Source organism: Microchirus variegatus (assembly GCF_963457635.1).
Source record: "Microchirus variegatus genome assembly, chromosome: 7".
NCBI classification, from domain to species: Eukaryota; Metazoa; Chordata; class Actinopteri; order Pleuronectiformes; family Soleidae; genus Microchirus; species Microchirus variegatus.
This window is the reverse complement of record NC_139808.1, coordinates 21,151,940-21,171,054: the sequence shown is the minus strand read 5'-3', so window position 1 is coordinate 21,171,054 and position 19,115 is coordinate 21,151,940. Positions and strand designations below refer to the sequence as shown.

Sequence of the window (19,115 nt, the reverse complement as noted above, 5' to 3'; positions counted from 1 at the left end):
TACATGTGAATCTTTCGCCAACAAAATATCTACCCACAGATAAGAAGCAAAAACAAAATGTCCTTTCCTTGATACATCTTTTCTCCAACATTCCTGTGACATAACCAATGTCAAACCAAGAGACAATCAAGATGAAGATGCACAAAATGCATGTCTGTCACACTGTCCCCACTGTCCTTATAGTGACACCCTCATCTCCTTTAATTAATCTGTCATGATCTTGAAATAGCTTCACGCTAAACCCCTCTCTCCGCCTGCTCAGCCCATGGCTGTCACCATGTTAGAGTGGTGTGGGTGGCCGAATGACGGGTGTATCGGTGTGGGTGTGGGGAGCATGTGTCCGGCGTGGCTAAAGGGCGGCAAGTGGCCCATGGACATGTGCCCAGCCAGAGAGGCAGCGCTGAAGGGAGAGCTCTTGTCGTGCAGGTTTTTGGAGAACTCCTCATAGCTGTCGCAGCCTCGCTTGCTCTTTTTGGATTTGTTGGACATTTTGCGGTTGCGTGTCTGTATTCCCTCCTTCTTCATGGTCAGAGGTCGGTTTACCTGTGTAGAGGAGGACAAGTGGCAAGACAGTTAAACTCTGGGGAACTTTATGAACTTGTACTACAGGGTTTGTTAGTGAACACTTAATATAAACAAAGTAAAGCAGTGTTTATAGTGCTTCACACAGTGTGAACAGGAAGGCTAATTTCACACTGGATGCATGTGCAGCACGTGACAACAGCAGTGATGCTCTGCTGCAGCTCACACACATCTGACATTCTCCTCCTCACCTACTGTGGAACATAGGAGTATTTATTTTCTCAAAGACAAACCCTGTGCTCAACTAAATGCCAGGACTCTTCAGTATGAAGCTGTGCTTTTACTTTGAAACAGAAATAGGACGTGATACAGGGGCTGAACCTGTGAAGATCGAGTATTTTCACAGTATTTTTTTTAGCAGAGACTGTGAAAAACAGACGAGAGATTTATTCCCATAATAAATAAAACCTACACTGCACATGCAACTGGCAGAAGTGATTAGTTTTATGTAAAGGCAGAGGGAGGAAACAGCAACATTGTGCTAGTAAAGCAAGACAGCGCAAAGGCACATTTATCAAAAGTTTAATTTCACTCATGAAAAATTAATTCTACTGCACAAAAAACATTCTGCAGTTTTAATGCAAAAATGCTTCTTGTCCCCGCCCGCCCGTGTGCTGCTGTTGTATACACACAAATGCTCCCTCAGTCAGGTCTGATAGTATTGATTGATCATATGATGGACAAATAAGTCTTGACAATATTATTTTGTGTCCTTGTTGTTGTCAACATATCACACATTCCTCCCAAAATATTCATCTTTGCCTTGTGGCTGCAAGCCCATGAGTTCATACTGGGAATAACAGTAAATCCAGTTTCATTAAAATGAACTCAGTAATGTTTTAAAACATTTGGTGCAGGGCAGTGTGTGTACAAAATGGCTCAAAATAAACCAGTGCCATGTCACGTGTGACTCACACTAACAATGCAGCTTAGTGGGTTTTTTTTGTTGTAACTATTGTACATCAATAGTCACAGTGGAATAAGTTACAGTATCAGAATACAGAGAAAACTTTGGAAGATATGTTCTTCTTTATTCTTCATAAATATGAACGTCTAACTTGCTTAAAGTTCACCAGCAGTACACTGATGCGTGCAGTCCTGATGTATTTGGAGAGTGGCCTGGTGGCAGTCCCACTTAACTACAGTCTGACCTTTGTGACTCTCGGGGGATTATGTCTACCATGGAAACAATAAAGCACACAGAAAGAAAACACCAACAAGTCCAACAGTGCCATAGAGTAAAACAACCCTCGTCCTCCCTCCCTCCCTCCCTCTCTTCACCCTATATCCCTCACAGTTTTACTCTAACCTGCCTGCCCACAATCAGCACTGGAGGACTTACGTTATGCAGCTTGTAGTAGAGGCCACAGGCGTTGCACACAGGGTCGCCGTTTGCATTGCGTCTCCAGAGTGTGGTGGTGGTCGTCTGACAGTTAGCGCAGCAGGTGCCTGCTCGTCTGGCAGCAGACTACAATGAAGAGCAGAAACAAAATGTGCCACACAATTGAATAAAATAAGAATCAAAACAGAAAATGTACATTTTAAACAGAGATATTAAAAGCCAATCTAAATAAATATGTGTTGGTTGGCTTTAAAAAGTGACGTATCAGAGATGACACAAATACAAATAATATTTGTATTAATAATAATATTAATATAATAATAAACTGATTACCCTGTCATTTATTTGCATTGTAGTATCATGACTATAAATTAACAAACAACAATAATAATAAAAAAATATCATTTATGATTCATTGTACATACACACACACACCTAAACAAAATCTTATCCCTAACATTAAGGATAACCAGTTAATGTCTAACCCTAAACTTAACCCAACCACAATTTAAATCCTAGTCTTAAACTTTACCTACTGGTCAAGGTCTGTCACAAAGAAGTGACAGATACAAGAACACACACACACACCACACACACACACACACACACACACACACACACACACACACACACACACACACACACACACACACACACACACACACACACACACACACACTAACGTGTTTTCATACCTTAGTGAGGACACCTCATGGACAGAATGTATTCTCTAGCCCTTTACCTTAGCCTTAACAATCAAAACTAAGAGTCTAACCCTTACCCTTACCTTAAAAACAGATCTTAACCCTGAAGACACAAAGTCAAAATATCCTAACAAAGATGGATTCGTAGGGTTTTGTTTTTGGAACTCACAAAGACATTAATGCAAGTACACACACACACACACACACACACACACACACACACACAGCAGATGCATAAACCTTATAGCCACTGTTTTGTCGTAAAACATACACCTTTGTGTAAATTCGTAATAGGTAATACTTATACATGCATGGGCCTAAAGTTAACATGAATTAAAGTGAACTATTTATCTTAAGTTTTATTTCAAAAGCTCATTTCCAATATTCACACAAACAAACTGCACGTCGTCTGTTCACTGACGGGGATTTCATGTATACCTATATATAGTAAGTGTCAGTCGTTATATGATTTGTTGTTTTGACCATTTCCACACGTAAACTGTCTCTGATTAATAGTCACCCATTCACCCGCAGCCTCCACGTCTGTCCCTGTCCTCCCTGTCTCCCCCTGGTCTCTCTGTGAGGAGCGCATGCAATGCTTGACCACTAACAAAAAACGAGCTCTGACTTTATTATATAGTCCAGAGGCCGCAGGAGGAAGCAGGCGCTGGCCCCGCTGCTTTATCTGGACCGGTCAGATATATCCGGATAGGAAACAACTGGAAGGCTGCAGCCTCTGAACACAAGCTGCTCTGCACAACTGCGAGTCTCCGCCGAGCAATACGGAAACCGGGCCTGATATACGGCTGCTTTTACGCATTTGTATATAGCCTCGTCAAAAGACTCGAAAATAAATGGGAACATAAGTATGAAACATGCTGCGTGACACAGACACGATCCTTAAACTACTCTGCATCAAAGTCAGGATTTTTCTCCCCGTGCGCTTTTTACGCACCACACATTCTTTCCTTGCGCGTCGGATGTTGCGCATTTTACAGTCATTACACACACACAAAAATGCGTCTTTATCGCGATTATTTTCAGATTATCAGCATCTCTGTGGCGTGTCAATCCACGCAGTCAAGGCTTTCTTCGAGATGAAACAGTTTAAACTCACATGTCCTCGTGTCCTCGCAGCTCAACGACCCTTTTCATCCTTAATTAGGCCTCTGCTGATTTAATAAGCTTTACTTTTACAAATGCTGTTTTCATGTCACAGCTGCCTCCTGATGCACTCATGCCTTCAGGTGGCTGAAGCTGCTTTGAGTTTATTATTATAATAAGACACATCTAGACATAAAATACTAAGTGTTTAGTGTTTTACAATTAGGTGTCACCTCTTAAAACTCTCTTCTCTTGGTGTTTAATTTCTGATATTGTGTCTAAATGAATGAACTGTTGAGCTTAAGAGGAGTGAGTGAAGCATCATTCATACTCTGCATTAATATTTGGCTTAAACTGTGTTCTGATCCTTTTCCCTTTTTCACTTAAAAAGGGGCCACTGCAGTGCAAAGAACTCGGATAATCCCATGATATTCTCACGACTTGTTTCGGAAACGTTAGGAAATTCCTCAACCGGCAATTTCTCTGGTTTATGTGACAAGTCCAACATCATGACGGATGGAGACACAGGGTTTTCACTAGACTGCTGCTCTGCTGCCCACATGTCAGAATAACACAAACAAGACCTGCATTTAAACACATCACAACACATTTTAAAGACACAAGCATCACACACACACACACAGCAGCAGCAGCAGTAGTAGTAGTAGTGAGAGTTTTGAGGGATGGATCTGTCTGGCCCTGCTATCAATGACAGTATCAGAAGTAGCAGTAATAATGATAAGAGAAACAACAGAGACAGCTCCACTCTGCTCACAGCCTGAGCTGCAGGGGCAAGAGGTGAGCGACAAATACAATTCCTGGAAACTGATTGGGAAAATATAACTTTCCTGGCATTGTACACCCCAACCTCTCGACCTCCCCACCTCCCTCACTCCCTCCACCTTACACTTTTCATTTATTTACTGCCACCTCTACACTCACACTCTCTCACACACGCACACACACACATGTTCAGTGTGGAGACTCACCAGCCTGCGCTTGGGTTTGATGAGCGGTCTGTTTTGGCCGTTCATCTTGTGGTACAGGCCGCAGGCGTTGCACAAGTAGTGACCGGTGCTGTCGCGTCTCCACAGAGGCGTGGACGTGGCTCCACAGTTGACACACTCACGGCCCTCTGAAGAGAAACACACAGATGTCACATCTGTGGAAATTAAACGTGACAGTCGTTTGTTTAGCCACTTTTAGACGTCTGTTCAATTCTACTACACACACAAAAACATGATTTTCAAGAATGTATTTATTTATAGACACTATAGTTTTCTCTACTGTGTGCATATGTGTGCATGTTTGAGGGATTTCTGTTTGAGCTTTAGGTTTTACACACACTTTTTTTTTTTTTTTATCAGTGGAGAATCATATTTGCAGGTTGTGAGCTAGAAAACAGTGAATATTTCGGCACTCATGTTTGCTTCTGTGTTAATCACTTTTTTTTTTTTAAATATAAAACTGCCTTTCTAAACTAGTCTGATAATGAAACTTGACGCCTTCAAAACACACAAGTCAAAGCAGTTAAGAAACAAATGTTTTAAAATTGCCCATCAGTGCTTTTAGATTTGTTTTTGTTCTTGACATAATCACAACAATGCAGTGATTGTACTGAAGTCAGCAGAAGACATTTTGCAGCCAGTTGTGATGTCAGCTCATATTTCATAATAAACATGAGGTTATGTTACGCCGCTGTGCTGAGAAGTTAGTTTAACCAGTGTCCTGGTCTGTAATCAAGTGACAATCAGGGCAATGTATTGATGTCTTATGTAACAGAGAAGCGACTCTGGCCTAAATACTGAGGCTTTGGCTCGGTGCACCTGCGGATCTTCCTTTCACACCTCTGGGCTGAATCCAGCTCACTGTTCTGCTGCAGCCAGATCAGGCGTAATTACAGAGTCACGCTTCACAAAAGAGGATTATCATAGTCTCTCTGTGTGTTGGAGAACAGTGGAATGCAGGCACAGGCCTTTAAAACTATTGATTTAGGGCGGGAGCATCATGATTATTCATATTGTGACTATTCTTAGTGTATTGTTGATTTATTTTAATTGCTGTAATCCAGTTTAGAGGATTTTGAATAAAGGTTCGTGCTGCTCAAATCACAGCATGATGCAAGAGGGCGGCTGCCTTTAAGTGCATTGACTGAAACTGAATAGATTGGAATACATTGAATGGGTTATTTGATGCTGTTTATTTAAATGGGTTAAATGAGAGAGTGTACATTTCCTTGGATTTTACATTTTCGCTTCTTGGTTTTTTTATTTGCATATTTTCCTTCTAATTCTAATTATTTTTGTTTGTTGATTATCTTGTATTTGATTGACTCATAAATGATTTGGTGGTTTAATGTTCATATTCAATTGTTTGCTGAATATAAATTAGAATTCTGCAGATATCCACTGGACATTATAACAATGTGTTTGGTTATTTTGGAATTTCCTGGAACACGCTTTTGAGTTTCCAGCAAATAAAATTGAGTCCACGACTGATTTGTAGCTTTAATTTATTTTGTGTATTATTTGAGTTGAGTTTCGAGATTTTTCTTGTGTTTCCAGTGGACTCACCGGTGCAGGAGCGAGCCTTGCCTTTGTTTCTGGGGTTAAAGCTGGATGATGCTCCCAGCAGACTCCCGGGGTGAAACAGACTGCTGCCGTAATCGTGCGCCGCCGGGAGAGAGTAGGTTGGATACGTGGGTATGGGATGATGGGTGGAGGGCGTCTGCGCGCTCAAAGAGGCCAGGCTGCTCCTCAGTGGACTGGATCCCTCCATTTTCATCCCCTCCGCTAACGACACCTGATATTTGATGGATTCCTTCTCATCCATTCTGGTGGCGGGAGACGCGGCCCCCGGGTCTGGTGATACGTCCTTGGGCGGTGTCGGGGGGAACGTGTACAGATGCGGGCTGGAGTGGGAGGGCGGCGTTAGCGACGGCGCGGAGACCGTGTTTGAGTTGCTGCTGCACGGGTAGACCGCGGAGAGGCCGCCGGGGGACGCGGAGCCCGGGTGATGGAGACTGGGTTTGCTGAAGGGACTCACGGCCCAGGCGTTGTGGTGGTGAGCGGCAGAGAGAGCAGCTTTCCCGCCGTCCAACCATGAAATCCCCGGGCTGTGGAGGAGATGAGGCCGGCACACCTGAGAGCCCGTCAGACGAGCTGAGGAAAAACAAACAACAACACGTTATTTATTATAGAAATGATGGAAACCAGATTTATTTTCAGTCTCATAATTTCACCTGAAACGTCTTGAAGAAACCTACTTATTCAGTGCAAAATGAATATTTGTATATATATGAATGATAATCTGCACAGTTATTCATTTAATTGTTGTGTCCCATGTCATACGTATATAATATTAAGATATGTTGATTTAATGGGATGTAAATAAATAAATAACCTACAATGGACACGTTCACTAAACCAAAATATGCATTCAAATACATTAAAAACTAATTATTATTATTATTATTATTGATAATAATAATAATAATTAATTCTAACAAGTGAAATTGATTATTAAATAAGCTGAAAAAGCTCGTGCAAATAAATAGATAAATAAATAAAATACGAAAGTGACACAGAAATTTTAATTCACATTTTCGAAAAAAAAAACACGTCATGTGTCTGAGGTTTGAATGAAATTAAAAAGAGAAGCACAGTTTTCATAAAAATGAAAACAATCAAACCATGTAATATATATATATTGCAGAATATGCGTCATGCACATTCACACACACTACAGCGAAACGGGATGCGACCATGAGTGCAACATATGCTTATCAAAAGATCATAAACATTTCTAAAAAAAAAATAAAAAATACACACACAAGACATATTTCACAATATTGTCTTATTGCATGCTCCCTTTAAAACAAGCCGAGCCTCTCAGAATAAAATCGTTTTTATATGCTCATCTCTCAGGGAGTTCCGTGCGTGTCTCAGCTATGATAAATATTTTTATTAATATTACTATTCTCACTGTGGCTGCATCTTACCGTGCGCTTGGCCGTAGGATACTCTGGCCCGGGCGGAGTTGTGGTAGTACGGGTTTCCCTGCGAGTCCAGGTGATTAAAGAAAACATCCACTTCATCCGGAGGCAGGAGCTGCGTCGTGGGCTCCATGTACTGGTGACCCAGGCCGGGGTGGTGGGAGTCCGTGTGCTGTCCGTTGAGCATGGCGTGATGCATCCAGCGGGGCTGGTCAGCCGTCACATCCATGCCTGTTACTGTGTGTGTGTGGGGATAAGATGTCCTGGTTCAAAACGCCTCCTTTACGAGATCTTCACTGTGTCCATGTACACAAGATGTTGTGTTGTTTTGTTGTTGTTGTTGTTATTTTGTTCTTTTTCTCCAACTGTGATCTTCTCCGGGACATCAAGTCGAGTTTGACACATGAAACCTACAACAAGCAAACATCAGATGTTAATATTTTAAAGCCAGAGTCATGGTGTCTAAACGCAGAGCACACACACACACACACACACACACACACACACACACACACACACACAAACACACACACTGCTGCGGTTTATGCTGTGTGTGTGTCCCTCCACCCACAATATTTACAAACAAATCTCTCTTTCTATCCATATTCTCACCATCCCACACTCCATTATACGCTCTTTCACTATAAATACAGTGAAACACAAACCTGCAGTGTATCCTTCTCTCTGTGTCCGATCAGCTCGAGGCTCAGTGGTGAACTGTCTCCTCTGAGTCTGTGTGAGTCTGTGTGTGTCGGTGTGTGTCAGTGTGTGTGTCAGTGTGTGTGTCGGTGCTGCAGCAGCTCTGTCGTCGGTTGGTGTTTGTCAGAGAAACTCCGTCCTCTGGGACTCAAAGCAACACGTAGGACTGTGGCTGACAGCGCGTGGCGAACCTTGTCAATGTGGTGGGCGGAGCTTCTAATGAAGCCACACTCGACCAATTGCACGGCACCTCTGTCCCAAACATCAGAGCGCGCGCGCACGCACACACACACACACACACACACACACACACACACACACACACACACACACACACACACACACACACACACACACACACACACCTCCTCATCAGAATATCACTAACACCAAACTGTATATTATGTTATATGATTTTTATTTATTATACATGTATATATATATATATACGTGTATCTTTTTCTTTTTTTAAAGACGCAGTCTAATCTCGCTTCTTGGACTATTCCAATATTGTTTTTTCCATATATTTGTATATGTTTCCCTATAACACAACAGTACTGGAACACAATACCCACCTATATTTGTAATCTTTAGGAGCACATACCATAAAAACATTGTATTAACCATCAAACCACAGATAGAGAGAGATTTAATATGGATCAGAATCAAGTTTTCTTGAATGACAAACTTATCTATCTATCTATCTATCTATCTATCTATCTATCTATCTATCTATCTATCTATCTATCTATCTATCTATCTATCTATCTATCTATCTATCTATCTATCTATCTATCTATCTATCTATCTATCTATCTAATTTAATCATGGTTCGTGTTCTATATTTTGGACATTTGTGGCATTAATACATAAGAATGTAACATTACTGCTGCTATTAATTCTTATGCACTCTTATTAATGAAACACAAACACACGTCGTCCATGTTGCAGTGCGCACGTGACTGTGAGTTCATTCCTCGGTGATGGTATAGTCTAGTGTGTATTAGTCCAGTTCAGACTGCGTCTCTCTCTCTCTCTCTCTCTCTCTCTCTCTCTCCCTCTCTCTCTCTCTGTCTCTCTCTCTCTCCTCGCGCATGATGGACATACAATAATTGAGGAGGGAGCGCGTGCAGCCTCGGCCAGCAGACACTGCCGCCTGCTTGACGCCGTTTCCTGACGTAAGTGCATCTAAAAGAAGAGGAAGAGGGGAAAAAAAAACACTCACACACACATCCAGGACGTGAACTTTTTCTCTCTCGCACGCACGCACACAGACACAAACACACACACACACACGCACAGACGGGGGTTGCCTGCTCGCTCTGTCTCAGTCCCAGCGGATGAACTCGAGGAAGAACACTGCAACTGATATTTACACTGTGGCCGCATAAATAATACATCAAGTACATCACACACACTGACCCCACTGTGATTTCTAAGAACATACCAACCACTGGAAGACGGAGAGATCGGATCACACACCACATTAGATTAGATTAAATTCGATTAGATTAGAAATCATCGTAAACACAATCAACGATCAAAGTCTCGCTGCACGTATGACAAATATTTCGTTTGCTCTGAAGTCTTTTGGTTAAATTGTTGACATAAAGCGACTTATTTATGAGCAGAAGAAAAAAACCATCTATCTATCTATCTATCTATCTATCTATCTATCTATCTATCTATCTATCTATCTATCTATCTATCTATCTATCTATCTATCTATCTATCTATCTATCTATCTATCTATCTATCTATCTATCTATCTATCTATCTATCTTTTAGTCACACGTCATGTGTCTGAGGTTTGAATGAAATGACAAAAATAGAAGCACAATTTTCCTAAAGATGATAACAATAAAACCATTTAATAGATTTTATTATTATTATTATTTTTATTTGCAGAATATTGTTTATTTTCACTGCACATTCACACGCTGCAGCGAAATGGGATGCGGCCATGAGTGCAACATCTGCTTATAATAAAAAAAGAATCAAATACATCTCTAAAAATAAACACCCATATCATTTTCAACATTTTCATATAATTTCCTGTGACGCTGATCTCTATCTATCTATCTATCTATCTATCTATCTATCTATCTATCTATCTATCTATCTATCTATCTATCTATCTATCTATCTATCTATCTATCTATCTATCTATCTATCTCCTGTTTTAGTTGTAATAAAAGTGAGATAAATCATATATCCAGTGTATATGAGTCAGTAGTGTGTGCAGCAGGAGGAGGAGAGAGGAGAGCGTCGCGTTCACCGGAGGGACAAGTGTACCAGTATTAGAGCTCATCAGCATGATAATGTGGAAATACACATGCTTTGAGTGTGAGCCCTTTTGATCTGGCGAGGCGATAAAACCTTATCGACGGCGAACATCCACTTCCATTTTAGGATTTGACATTAATTCAATCCGCTCTTCTTTTTTTATGCCTCCCTTCTTCTTTTTTTCTCACGTGCACGCGCGCGCACACACGAACCCTGTTGAAAGAGAGAGATGGCAGGCGGATTCAGCTCTGAGAATCTCATTATAGGACACGAATAAGAAGAAGTGGCTTAAACTATAATATAATACAAATAATAATAGTGATAATAATAATGAAAACAGCAACGCTGTAATTGGAAATGATGAATAACTCATTTAAAAACAAAGTAACAAATTGACAACAAGAAAATAACACATAATATATATAGTTTATTTTTTTTAATTAGTTTATAATACAATTATTATCAAAACCCCTATCTATAGTCTTCTTCTTATTATTGGTAGTAGTAGAAGTATTTGTATTATTATTGTTTTATTTATTAATGCTGTTTTACTAATGCTGTTTTTTTTCACAGTTAAATAAATGATTTTCATCAATAAGAGTGGGTTTGACTGCTCTCTCTCTCACTGTGTGTGTGTGTGTGTGTGTGTGTGTGTGTGTGTGTGTGTGTGTGTGTGTGTGTGTGTGTGTGTGTGTGTGTGTGTGTGTGTGTGTGTGTGTGTGTGTGTGTGTGTGTGTGTGTGTGTGTGTGTGTGTGTGTTGTGTGTGTATGTGTGCGCGCGCGTGTGTAGTCGCCCTCCCAGCTTGACAGAGAGGCAGAAAGACAAAATCCATCTCAGGATCCTTGGGTCCCACTGATTATAAGCCATCCCGGGGTAATTTTTCACCGGTGCTGGCTAATCTTTGTTCTTTGTGAAGATAATAAATAGCCTAATCGTTATCAGCGAGCTGCTGGAGGTGTCGCGGAGAATATGGGGCTGATCGGCCCCGGGAAATAGGCTCCAAAGTGCCGCGGAATAAATGCCATTTCTTATCTCCCTCTGCCAGATTATCGCTGCCTTTTCAAACTCGCACAACAAATACATCTAATGCAGGGGGATGCATCATTTACTGGAGCAGATCTGTGAGGATGATTGATAGATTGATAGATAGATAGTGGTGTGTGTGTGTGTGGGGGGGGGGGGGGGGGTGCAAAGCGCGGTCTTGGCTATTATTTACGAGTTTAATGTTGTGCATGTGCACAGTCTTTATTCTCTGTATTTAAACAGCATTAAACCACTCGCTTTGCCATTATTATTATTTAAAAAAATAAAAGATTTATCTGCGGGAGCCATCTGAGGTTCCGGTTCTTTGTTGGTGTCTTATTTATTCTTTCATGTTGGATTTTAGTGGATAAGAGTTAAGACTGAGTCATTTCCACACACACACAGAGAGACTGATCTGAATAATGCTTTTCATGTGCTGGACATTTATTTATTTATTTTAAATGCGAGCAATATAAGCCGCTTGTATAGAGCTATAAACATGGTCACAAAAGTTAATCAGAACCGATTTATTTATTTATCTATCTATTTATTCATCTATTTATTATTTATGCAACACTTCATATGATAATAATATATATAGTGTATATACATACATATATATATATATATATATATATATATATATATGATATGTGTGTGTGTGTGTGTGTGTGTGTGTGTGTGTGTGTGTGTGTGTGTGTGTGTGTGTGTGTGTGTGTGTGTGTGTGTGTGTGTGTAAATAAAACAACAAAACAAAATAAGGATAATAAGAGAAGAAATCTGTTATGACTTATCCACTTTCTGGTTTGTCTTTAGCTGAGACACAAATATAAATCATAACCAAATTTTTAAAAATCGGATTACTATAATCTTGATATTCACCACATAATCTTTATTTCTTTGTCTCATAAAGAATACTAACAATAAAAAATAAAGCCCCTGTCCTATAGGCACAAAGCATAAATGATAAGCTGTGTGTGTGTGTGTGTGTGTGTGTGTGTGTGGGGGGGGGGGGGGGGGGGGGGTATAAGGATATAAGGAGGGACCAGTGGAGGCAGAAAAGATTTTTTTTTTTTCAACATATACAAACTGGATTGTTAATAACTTGGATGCTGCTGCTGCTGCTGCTGCTGCTGCTGCTGCTGCTGCTGCTGCTGCTGCTGCTGCTGCTGCTGCTGCTGCTGCTGCTGCTGCTGCTGCTCTGGGTGCTGCTGATGGTCTCCAGGGTAACGGAGATAACACCACAGCCATTTTCCATATCTTACAGTCTATTATATTCAAGGATTAGCTCTGCTTCCCAAAAGGTCAAATATAAAGTCAAGCCAGTCAGGGGTCTTTCTCTCCTCCTCCTCCTCCTCCTCCTCCTCCTCCTCCACTTCCTCAGTGACAGAGCATTTCCCATTTTTCATATGTGATGGCCTTTGCTTCGATGATGCTGTGATAGACGTGAACCTCCCACAGCAGACATCCCTGAATGTCCTGTGATCTCCTCATGATCGTCAGCGTTTGACATCAGCGCCATTGATTTCCTTATCTCTGCTGTTGAGGCATCACTGTTTTCTATTACACTCGTCCATAAACCATACAACATCACACATTTTTATTTTACACGTGTGTGACACAAAAACAAAGATGAGATGATAGAAGGCCTCAGCAGTGCTGCAGTAGCAACTAATAATCCTGAGTCATTTTACACTTTATGGGATGTTCAATGGTCCACATTCACAACATATCCAAGAGCCAAAAAGTGATTTTAATGAACCATGTTAGGAGAACATTTTAAAAGTGTGTATCTTTAGGCCTCGTCCTCCTCCTCTGTTTACCCTGAGAGGATTCTAACGTTTATGCTGCTGCATGTTTTTATATCAGTCTTTAAAAATTACAAAAGTCAAATGTGATTTAAAAATATTTATATATTAATTGTTGAAAAATAAGGATCACAGCTGTTGTAAGCAATTTTTTATTTTAAATGTAGTTTTGATTTATATATTATTGCATTTGAATGAGATTATTATATACAATTTTAATTCTTATTAGATTATTTATAATTAAACTGAATTACACACTTCTATTATTTGTTTGTTTTATTATTTGTTTGTTTTAATTTAACTCAATGTAATTTACTTTAATTTCAAAATGTAATATAAATGCACATTCCAAATCAACCCCCTGTAGTGTATTGTAATGGGTATTTTTTAATTATTATTATTGAATTCTTGTTTTTCTTTATGTCATGAAAGCATAAATCAAATGCAAGTTTCTCGTCACACTTTCGATTATTGGTGAATGTTTAATTTCACTTTCACTATCACAAGGAAAAGCTTTTTTACGGATCACTTAGTGAGCGACTTCAGAAAACATGGTTGTGTGAAATTCTTCTGCTGTGAACCTTCATCTCCATTTTGGAGGAGCACTGATGGAGTTCACTTTGTCACAAGCTGCATGTTGAGGGCTGAAAAAATCAGGCGAACAGTGACACCTAGGGGTGAGAGCAGCCTTTTCATCCTATCTCAGTGTACATGGAAGATATAGACGCCTCTTTTGTTACAGTTTTTAATGCACAATAACAGAACTGTACACACATTTATTTAGAATCTGAAGTTTGTGTATCAACAAACACGACTCCAAACTGATCAAGTCTAATTAGAACAACATTGTTTTCCTTTAAATGTCTTTCAACATTAGACTAAATATTTCCTTTGTTGTCTTTGTGTTTGCACTGATTTCCTCTGTAATGATTTTCCTTGAACTTACAGAAGTGAAATGGTTGTGTTACCACCTCCTACCTCACAAATGTGTTAAATTTGTTGAATGTTGAATACGTGGAATAAGGCTATTTTAAAGAACACAAAAATGAGTAAAAGAAAACACACTTGTGTATATTTTGAATGTGTAACTTGACCTGATGATGCCAGAACATACATGAACACTTTCTACGCTGGCGTTTTAAAGTGATCACATCAGTGTTTATTTTAATGTTCTGTGAGACATAAGCACGTCGTCGCTCTGTGTGTTGTTTTAGTGGAAGACGTGGCTTCAGAGAAGAGGGAACCTAGTTTCCATTGCTGAGAGATTTGTTTTGAGTATAAAGGTTTGAGATAATTGAGCCACAGTTTCTGAAAATATGATGGCAAATTCAATAATGACATGTTTGAATTAGATTAACAACCTTTTTAAACTGATTTGAGAGAATTTGCTTATTTTTGCCCCTTTTTCTTTTAGATTACAGCTGGATATAAGCAGACCACAAGTGTCGATGGAAAGCATGAAGACAATTTTACAGATTATCATTAAGACACAGCATGTTCCGGCTGTCATGGCAACAAAAAAAAGCAAAGTAGAGTCTGCCATTCACAATCTAATTCTCAACATTTATTTGAAATTAGATCCACACATTAATATCAAATAAAATGTCATATCTGGAGGGATTTCATATTATATGTGTATGTTAACCAGAGTAATAGCAATGTAAAGTCTGTGTGTGACATAAGAGAGGATGGATTTAAACTAATAATGCAATAATATGGTGATTATGAATCTTAATTATCAGCTATTAACTAGATATTACTTTGGAAATAACATGTAATATTATCTTGTATTACCAATGTTATTACCAAGTTACCTCCTCATTACAAAATCATTACCATATTATTACTTACTAATTCATGTTATGACTATACTGTAATGTAAATTATTATCATAAATCCCAATCAAATTATAGAGCATTATTATTTGCTATGACTTTATTGATCCACAAGCTACTCATTAATCGTATTACTTAAATTGTACTCACTAGATTTAATTCAGTACTGTATATTGACTTTAGTAACTGTTACTTATGACAGACTGCATCTACTCTGTTATAACACATTATGTCCATTATACAGTTTTTTGTTTTTTTAACGCTGTTACATCACAGTCAAAGTTAGTTCACACACATCTCACTGAGACGGACTGTGATCTCTCCGTTTGCTGTGGTGAAATGATGGATTTTTAACCCATTAGAGGTCACAGGTTCACCATTTCACTTCCTGCCAGGAGAGCGGCAGGAAGTGAAAGTTTACACCTTGTCACTAACAACCTGTCCATCAACTGTGTCTCACTGGAGCTGTCCAGGGAGTTGTAGAATTTAAAACACCTTCTTTTTACCAACTGTGTGAGTTCTTCATCAGTTTCAGACGTAATGCCTTTATTTTGTCTCTGCAAGGAGTACCATTTCCTGTGTGTGTGTGTGTGTATTCCTTATATTGAGGGGACCTCCATATGTTTACACAGCCACATTATGGGGACTTGTTTTCCTTGTGGAGACAAAAAACCCCATAAACACCCCATAACATTTTAAGGTGATGTTTTAAAGTTAAGCTGAGGTCAGGTCAGGGTCAGGGTTAGGTCAGTAGTATGGTTAAGATTAGAGTAAGTCTCCAGGAAATGAATGTAAGTCAGTGTAATGAAGTCATGGAAACCAGTGTGTGTGTGTGTGTGTGTGTGTGTGTGTGTGTGTGTGTGTGTGTGTGTGTGCGTGCGTGCGTGCGTGGGTGCGTGCATGTGTGTATCTTATACACACATGCACACTTATATTGAATGCATATATTCAATTAATCATTTATAACACATGGATACTCATTAGTGTGTAGTTTATAAACACAGTTATAAATGTTTTACTCTTCCCATCAGCTGAGGAACAGTGTCCAAATAGCTGCTGTACTCAAGCAGCCAATCAGCATCCACCTCCAACAAACTGCTCCCTCACCTCTCAATCAATCAATCAATCAATCTTTATTTATATAGCCCACAGTTTACAAAACATAGTTTGTCTCACGGGACTTCACAGGGTTGGTAACATCCTCTGTCCTTAGACCTTCGACCAGGGTAAGGAAAAACTACCAGGGAAAAAAAAACCCTTGTAAAAGGGAAAAAGGGTAGAAACCTTAGGGAGAACCACAGGTGAGGGATCCACTCCCTGGACGGACAGACGTGCAGTAGATGTTACCCAAAACATACAATACACAATGACAAGAATAAAAAGTGAAAAAAGAAAAGAAAAAAGTCTACCTCTGTCTCTGTGTCCAGCAGTCGCTCAGTACATGCCAACACTTCAGCACATAAGTAAAACATTTATAACTGTGTTTAAAAACTACATACTAAGTGAGTATTCATGCATGGCATGTGTAGTAGTAAACATGCCCCTCATAGAATAAAGCTTATACTTAATTTTTAACACCTTTTCAGCACCTAAACACTTGTGGTGACACTAAAAATCATGGGGCCGTCAAATTTGAAAAAATTGCCAATGTCACCACGAATATATGTACCGATTTTATATGTACCGTTTGGAGTGACATTTCTATCCCAGGACGCCATCCAGCACAGCTAAAACTCAAAATGAGCCAAGACAGAGCAGCTCCTCCTTCTTTTCTGTTTTCTGTCACTCATTCCATCCATGTTTCACACAATGAGTGACAGTGATGACCTTGACCTCCAGCAGCAGCAAGAAAAAAAGCCAGTCTTCACAGTGATGGCATCTGTGTGCTTCATATTAGCTTCAGCTCTAAAGTGTGTGTGTAGGTGCAGTATTTGTCACTTGGCCACAGGTGCTAAGATTGAGAGAAGAAGAGAAACAAACCTGATCAAAGTAAATACCACATCCTCCCTCTTTCCCAGCACTCACACACACACATACACACACACACACATACATTTATACTTTTAATACTGGTCGTTGATGTTGGTTTGTTATTAACCGTCAAACCTGGTGCTCGGATTATGATGATCAGCTTCTGGCCTCCTGGTGCCTTCATCTCATGAGTTTGTGTCACATATGTGTTTCAGAAATAGAGTCACAATCTAATCACCTTTCCTCACTGTTTTCACCAAGCACTCCAGTAAATATAGAATAGAATAAAAAAAGTCTTATATTCCAGTAAACACACCAGTAACATTAAATTATACATGATTCCATCATCTCAAAATCCATCCATGCAGTATATTTTAAATGTTTTAATAATGAAAAGACTCAAACTACTTCTAGTGAACAAAAGATTTTAACGCTGCCATCAATCACTGTTTGGCCTTTTGAGGGAAGAGGAAACATGTTGTAAACAGACAACTAAAACAGTATATTATCACTGTTTAAACTGATAGAGTGACTGCATAAGTCCTGCAGATACACAGCTCCCTTAAGCTCTATTCTCCAGGAAAATATGTGTCTCTTTAGACACCAAATGCTTCTCAGGGTTAGGGTTAGTTTTCCAGTTTTCAGTTCAGTTTTCCTCTTCCGTGTTGCTGTTTGCTGCTGAGCAGGTTGTGGTCACCCTGAGAGAGGTGAGAGCAAACCTGAGGAGCAATGAAGTTGCAGGCAGGTCAGAAAAAAAACAAAACAAAGAGCTTAGAGACACGATAAAGCGCATTGAGCCATATCACAGGGAAATTTCACTGTGGGTTTGAGCTTGCAGGTGGATGCTGGTGTGGAGGTGGGGCTTAGATAGACCACCAAACTGTGAGAGAGTGTTTCTGACATACATTAGGTCATATAGGCATAGAAAGGCAGCTCTAGTTGACTGCTTGAACGAGCTCACAGGTGTCACCTTATTTTTATTATTATTACTATTATTAATATTATTATTATTATTATTATTATAAATATTATTATTATTATTATTTAAAAAAAGAAAAAGAACTATAGAGCAGCATAAACCAGTCCATAAATCAGTTTCAGCTCTCATCTTTTACCAGAACCCAACTGCATTTTATTCAAGTTTGCTTATATTTAACAATACAAGATGAATGATGAACTACATATGCTTGATGTATTGTGATGTGAAAAAATATACCTCTTTGGAATTACAATGCATTCAATTTACAAAGAAATAACAACAGCAACCAAATATATGGAGAGTCTTAATGGTATTCAAGGCTCTGTATGCAGCACAGATGCAAGGAAAGCTAAGTGAAGCTAACTCAGATCTGGGGCCTTCTTCACAGCCCTGCCGGTGCTCACATGCAGTTGCATTGTGGGGAACATGAGGACAGATATCAGATTCTACAAATTAATGAATTAAAATGTTTGTCAGTGTTACAAAATGACACCCACAGCAGCGCAGCCTCTGCAATGCCTCCTTCCCCTCCCTGTAAAACCTCCACTTTCTTGTGCAGATTTAGAAAGGACAAGCGATGGAGTGAGGCCTGCTACGTGGCCCCTGTGTCCTCCCTCCCCTCCTCACCCCAGCTCCTCACCACATCAGGATACACTTGTTCTGGTGAATTCCGGTTTCAAACGGAACGCTGCCTTGCTCTGGTTTTCTGCAGGGCCAGTATTAAAAGCAGACACATGCTGTCTCTCAGTGGCCCTGTGGTCAGGGAGGGGGAGCCTCTAACGGCCTG

The 19,115-nt window shown here is 39.7% G+C and overlaps 1 protein-coding gene across 2 annotated transcripts; it reads right to left on the bottom strand.

Annotated features, from left to right (window-relative positions):
• Positions 1–258: 258 nt before the first annotated feature.
• On the bottom strand, positions 259–7,955 carry gata2b (GATA binding protein 2b; the record flags this gene model as incomplete). 2 transcript variants are annotated; one of them, XM_083892347.1, is made up of 5 exons in its annotated part: positions 259–543; positions 1,925–2,050; positions 4,722–4,867; positions 6,306–6,893; positions 7,733–7,955. In XM_083892347.1, 5 exons carry the CDS (start codon positions 7,953–7,955, stop codon positions 259–261), a joined length of 1,368 nt encoding a protein of 455 aa, XP_083748473.1. The 2 variants fall into 2 exon arrangements, with proteins under 2 accessions (XP_083748473.1, XP_083748474.1); XM_083892348.1 differs by having other exon boundaries at positions 1,925–2,008.
• Between the last annotated feature and the right edge of the window lie 11,160 nt (positions 7,956–19,115).